The sequence below is a fragment of the Pelecanus crispus genome, chromosome 7 (assembly GCF_030463565.1).
Source record: "Pelecanus crispus isolate bPelCri1 chromosome 7, bPelCri1.pri, whole genome shotgun sequence".
Taxonomy (NCBI): Eukaryota; Metazoa; Chordata; class Aves; order Pelecaniformes; family Pelecanidae; genus Pelecanus; species Pelecanus crispus.
Window position 1 is genome coordinate 38,725,927 of NC_134649.1, and position 6,000 is coordinate 38,731,926.

The window sequence follows — 6,000 nt, forward strand, 5'->3', positions numbered from 1 at the left end:
GGGTTAAAGGGTGGCCAGGAGGATCTCTGTGGGTTTTCTTTGGTAATCAAAGCTGGCTGGAACTGAGAACACTGGGCATATTGTCCCTAATATTCCTCAGCGGAGGCAGAAGTAATGTCAGCTTTAGGAGACATCACTCTGGGGGTGATCTCTCTAGCAGTGCAGTGGATCTCTTGATGCCAGGCATTAACTGGTACCAGGCATTGACTGGTTTAGTCAGAGGTCCTCACCTCAGACCACTACTCTCTTGGCAGCATCCAGGAAATCTCTCACATCACTTTCTGGGTGTGAATAAGCCTCCTTGTAAAAACTGCCCAAGTATTTTATCACTAGCTGAGTTCAGCGCCATGGGATAGAGTGGATCCTCGTATTCATCTCCTCAAGTGGTCTTGCTGCCATCTGCTCCTATCCAAGTGCTTCAGCCGTGTTCCACCTCAGCGTTTGGCTGATGATGCTAATCACTGTACCAGAAACTTCACTGAATAGTTTGAGGATTCATGAAGAGTAAAGCAAACCTGGAAGAGACCGGCACTCTGTATTTCCAGGTGGTGGGAGCAGCCAAGGCTCATTTGCTTTGAGTAGGGTTTCTTTATTAATAGAGGCCTGTGGAAACCCTGGTTTCCAAAAGGACCTCAGCGGCCAGTCTGCTAGTGCATCCACTTGGTGTAACCCTCCTGCTGCAATGAGACACTGAGGCTTTGATCCTCCTGGGTTTTGATGAGACAGGATATTGTTTTTCCGCTACGATTCTGGACAATGTAAGCTGTGTGTGCGTTTCTCTGTATTTGCTGAGCATATCAGCAAGGCAGCTATGGGATGGGACCATGAGTCTTAAGGTGTTCTAAGAAACATAAGGTAGTATCTTGCTGGTAGCAACCATCAGAGAAGCACAAGGAAGGCAGGAAAACACCAAGTCATTTGACCCAGGCATGCCATAAGACATCAGCTACCTCCTCTGCTGCCCAGGATTCTTTGAGTTCACAGACATGTCTGCAGAACCTCAGTTTTCACTGAAAACAAACTCCTCCAGGTTATTGGTGAGCAGTAACTTCTGAGCGTGGCCAGCAGCAGTTGTAGGCTGTGTTGAATGCCTGTTGCTGAGGAGGACGTGCCCCATGCGGGCATGTATCACTGCAAGGGCTGGATGTGAACTTGTCTTGTGTTCGTGCACCAAGTATTTAATATAATGCAAAGGGGCATTGTTGGCTTTAGCGACACAGCGACCTTAGGAGAATGGTAGCAAAGCTTTATGTGTTGCTGCAGACATGGAGGATTCTGGTGGATGCATTTTGGTGGCAAAACATGCCAATGGGATGGGAAGGAGGAAAAATATGTGGTTTAAGAGAGGGTGGGAAATCTCTTGGAGCAGCGGCTCCTGGCTTCCCAGCATGGTGAGCTGGGCTGGGCTGGGCTCGGCGCTGCTCCATCAGGAGCGTGTTCCTAATGATGCTGACTGCTCCGCGGAGTGCTCGGAGACCTCTTGATGAACAGCAGCATTATAATGGGTGATCGTGGTACATCGCTACTTGGAGGCAAGCTGCTCTTCACCTTGCCTCTCCAGAGGCCGTTCTCAGCGAGTGTCACGGCAGGGGCTCATCCCCTTCTGTCTGTCCCTATTTCTGACCCACTCTTCTGTTTCTCCCTTGCAGATATTATGCAGATATAGCTAAAATGCCAGCGATCAGTGATCAGGACATGAGTGCATACCTGGCGGAGCAGTCGCGGTTACACCTAAGCCAGTTCAACAGTATGAGCGCGCTGCATGAGATCTACTCCTACATCACCAAGTACAAGGACGAGGTAAGATGCAGCGATGGGGAGTCAAGCCTGGGCTGTGAGCCGTGTCCCTTTGCCCGCGTTTCTACAGTCTCCCAGTTTTTCTATAGAAAAACACCCCGTGAAATGCGGGAGAGAGCAACGTAGTCTGTGTCTGTGCTTGGGCTGGCAGAGAAGGAAACGTTTGGGAGGTGGGGAGCCAGGTGCTGGTGTAGACAGCGCTTCGTTCCCCATGTTTTCTGCAGTGAGTAATGTGGGAAACACCTATTTTTCTACACGTTTGGCACATGAGGTCTGCCGGGCTGCAGAGTTCATGGCGTTACCTCAGTGTGCCTCCCCTATCCGGTGCCACGGTGGTACCAACGCCGTGTGATTATACAGGCGGCGTCTGGTTCCGCTGCCCAGGGATGCTAGAGGATGTGGTGGCCTCTCCAGTGCTTGCTTTGTGAACATCAGTAAGAATGGTTAAAAACCCCTCTGTTGTAATTTATACAAATTAACTTCGTAAAGCGCCGCTCAAATCCACACCCCGCATCTTTTTATTAAAGCAATAAAATATGTAACTACAGTAAAATATGGATCTATACATATAACATGATAGTATAGGTTTTATTGTCCCAATAAAGGGGATTGACGATTGTGTGTGAACGGTGGCTTATTTAGGTGACAGAGTGCCAGAACATCTCCTCACTCGGAGAGAGCTGGGAGAGCCGGCCTCTCGCCCTGCAGGGGGAGGAAACGGGGTCCCCATCATACCCTGCAGCAATCCCGAGAGGCATCTGCCAGTGCCTCTTTGAGGTGTGAATTTAGGGAGTCCACGGGCAGGTCATAACAGACCTGGCTGCTGGGTCTAAGGTCAGCGCTGGGACTGTGGTGGCCAAAATCCTTGAGGAGCTAGGTGCTTTGCGGGAGTGAGGAGGAGGAGGACAGCCTGGCTTGCCTACAGGGATGGGAGGAGACCCTAGTGCTTGGGAAGGTGCCACGTGGTGGTCACCGTGCAGCTGGTGGCCATGTATTGATGACCATGCTGGCGGGACCTCTGTACCACTCCCCAAACGACTTGGGATGGCGCATCCAGGAGGTCCCCATAGCTCTGTGTGATAAGTCGGCCGTGAAGGGTTTTGAGGGTTTGACATTTTGTACAACAGCTCTGTGGCTACCACGAGAGTGGAAGAGGAACAGTCCAGAGGATCTACATCTGCTGTGGGGCAGCCATCATCTCTCAGCCATCATCAAGTGCTTGCTCCCTCCAGGCTAGAAGTCCCCCAAGCCTTAAATAAATCCTCTGAGCCCTGGGCGAGAGCAAGGAGGAGACTGTGTGGCATTAATGAGCTGCTCTTTAGGGGCACAGGTCCTCTTCTTGCCCACTAATGGCAGCCTGACATCTGTTGAGTGTCTTGGTGTCGCCCGCTCTCTGAGCATCACAAGTGTGTTCGCAGCTCTCAGGAACTTCTTTTATTATTTGTAATGGGATTAATAAATCGCAGCTGTTCCCTTTGTTTGTTTTCATTCATTAAGCACAATTATATGCAGCCCGATTGCACCCTCTTTGATGCAAAATGGGAGAGAATAATTTTTCCTGTTGTTCAGTGCAATAATATGCTGTCATTGGCTGTGAATGAAAATCATAATTAATTTTCATTTGGGTACTTGCATCTTGGTAATCAGTGGTCCTGGCTCCTTACAGCAGGTGACAAACCTGGGTCTCTCTATGCTCAGCACAGGTTTCCTTTGACTGCATTGTTTCCGTAAGGCTGCGATAAAAGAGGAGCCAGTAAATGCAGGGGCAGGTTGTGAATCTTTCGACACCTCAGCATCCCAGGATACAGCTGTCTTATTGGGAGAGGCAGAGGACACAGGCGGGGGGAATAGGCTCCTGTTCCACTTCTCAGACCAATCTCATTTGGTTCCAGCTCAGCCACCTTTCAGGCATGTGGGGTTTTGATTTCTGCATGAGTGTTATTATAGTTATTTTATTCCGTGTGTAGCGTGACGGCCAACAGCGGCTGCAGAGATGGATGGTGGGGGAGTGTCCTCGGTGGCAGGTTTTGTGGCAGAATCTATGAGCTCTCACGAGTCCAGCTGCAGCCCAGGGTTGTTGCTGCCAGGGGAGGTAAATCAGATGCGCCTGGCTCGCTGGCGAATTTTCCCCCTCCTCAGGAGCTGACGCCAGTGTCAAGATGCAGTGTTCCCCCTTCCTTTGGGAACAGATTCCCCATCGGGCATCTCCTACTGACCCAGCAGGCTGGGACCAGCCTGGTCCTGTCCCAAAAAAGCCTGGCAGCGAACCAGAGCCTGTCAGTGGCCGGAGGCTGCTGCATGGCAGCGTGGTGGATGCTGCACAGCACGCCCCGTGCGCTGCTCCGCAACCCGCCGGCGCTGCAGCAGCTCTTAATCAAAGGGAGCTGATTCCCCATTAAGAAGTTACCTGTAGGGCTCCTGATGGACTTTGCCTGCCTCCTAGTAAGTCTATTAATTATACAACAGTTTGTTTCCAATTATGCGGCCAATGAAATGGTTAATCAAGTCCCCTTTGACGGATGCCTTGATATTTAATTGCAAAAAATTTGCGCTCTCAACTAGCTCACCCGAGGAGATGAGATTTCTGTCAGGTTTGTTTTTTTAAATCAGCTTTTCTGCTCTGCTGGCATGATGTTAGTGAGACGAGACTCCTGGCTGCTGGGAGGGCAACTGCCCCTTCATTTTATGCTTCATTACTCCCTTCTCCCCACTCTGAGCCTTGACCTCCACCCTCCCGCTGCCACCAGTCCTTCCCCAGCCCTGGGGGCATGGCCGCATCTAGCCCGGGGCAGGGGACCGTCCCTCCACCCTGCGGTCTGTCATCATGGCCAGGAGCTTGTTTAGAGAAAGGGGATTTCAAGGGAGGAAAGTCATCCTCGGATGTCTGTGGGTGCACCCCTTGCACAGGACTGAGGGCTCCCAGTGAGGCAGGCTTTGCTGGTGCATCCATCTGGTGTCCCCCTCCATCACCCCAGTGTCCCCCAGTTGTCCACCTTGGGGAGAGATGAGCTGAAACCTCGTGGATTTGGTCTTTTTGTGTTCATGGAACCAGTTCGTGGCTTGATCATGGTCTCTGAAACACAGGCCCTGCCTCTGTAGGATGTTACAGGTTTGTTGGAGTCACGGATGGAGTGGGAAGGTGGTGTTGTCTTGGTTTTGGGGTTGACCCTCCATTGGATGATGGATGTTCATTTTCTTTGTGTCCCCACATGCAAGTTGGCTTCTTGTTAGTATCAAGCAGGTGTTACTACAGCCCCTTGGGGGTCCTGGAAGGCTCTGCTTGTGGGGTGGCAGCACTCAGAGCGGTGTTCTCCACCTCACGCCTCCTTGGGGACCTTTCCTGGCCCCATTAGGGACGGGCATGAATGTGTGCCCCTTCCCATGGGGCAACAAGGAGCCACTTTGGGTAGGAAGGCATCTCCTCACCCTCTCTTCTCTCCTCTCTTCCCCAGATTTTAGCCGCGTTGGAGAAGGACGAGCAGGCCCGGAGGCAGCGGCTGAGGAGTAAGCTGGAGCAGGCGATCGACACAATGGCCTTAAGCAGCTGAGAAGGCGGCAGCGCGGTGCCAGCATCCCGGGCAGCGGAGGCAGCAGGAGGGAGGGCCGGCCAGCGCCAGCCGCGGGCAGAAGACGACTTTGGGGCTGGGGCCGGCTGGACCCGCGGGAGCCGCCGCAGCTCCGCACGCTTCCCACGAACGAACAAGGAAACCTTCTGCTTTAGCGGATAAAAACCCAAATCCCGATGACAGCAGCAACGTCAATAAAACCCCCTGACACACACACACAAACCCCCTGATCCAACCGGGATGCAGCAGGGACCTTGCAGAGAGGCGATGCCGGGCAGAGGAGAAGGGGCTCGCCTGCCCCATGGACCCGCTGGGCATCCCTTGCCCAGGCAGAGCCCCTGAGCCCACAAGGAAGGAGGGTCGGGACCGCGGGGCTTTCTAGGACGGCGTTTGGATGTTGTTGTTACTTTGGTGGAGGGAGGGTGGGTGGGCTCCTATTTTTACTGTACTTGACTTGCTCTCCCCTCCTTCCCCCCAGCTGTCCGCCCCCTCTCCTCCTCCTCTCTCTTTTTCTGTCTCTTCCCCCTTCTCTCTCTCTCTCTCTGGCCTTCTGCCACTAGTGTTAACTGCTATATTTGCACAATTTACACGAGATAAACAAAATTTTTAATTTAAAGAAAAAAATTATAACAAAAAA

The 6,000-nt window shown here is 52.3% G+C and overlaps 1 protein-coding gene across 1 annotated transcript in view; it reads left to right on the forward strand.

Moving 5' to 3' along the window:
• PLXNA1 (plexin A1) overlaps nt 1-5,345 on the forward strand; it is a 105,077-nt gene extending 99,732 nt beyond the window's left edge. The window contains 2 exon segments of the mRNA XM_075714711.1: nt 1,650-1,800; nt 5,250-5,345. Of these exon segments, the coding sequence (XP_075570826.1) occupies nt 1,650-1,800; nt 5,250-5,345 (247 nt within the window).
• Nucleotides 5,346-6,000: the final 655 nt, after the last annotated feature.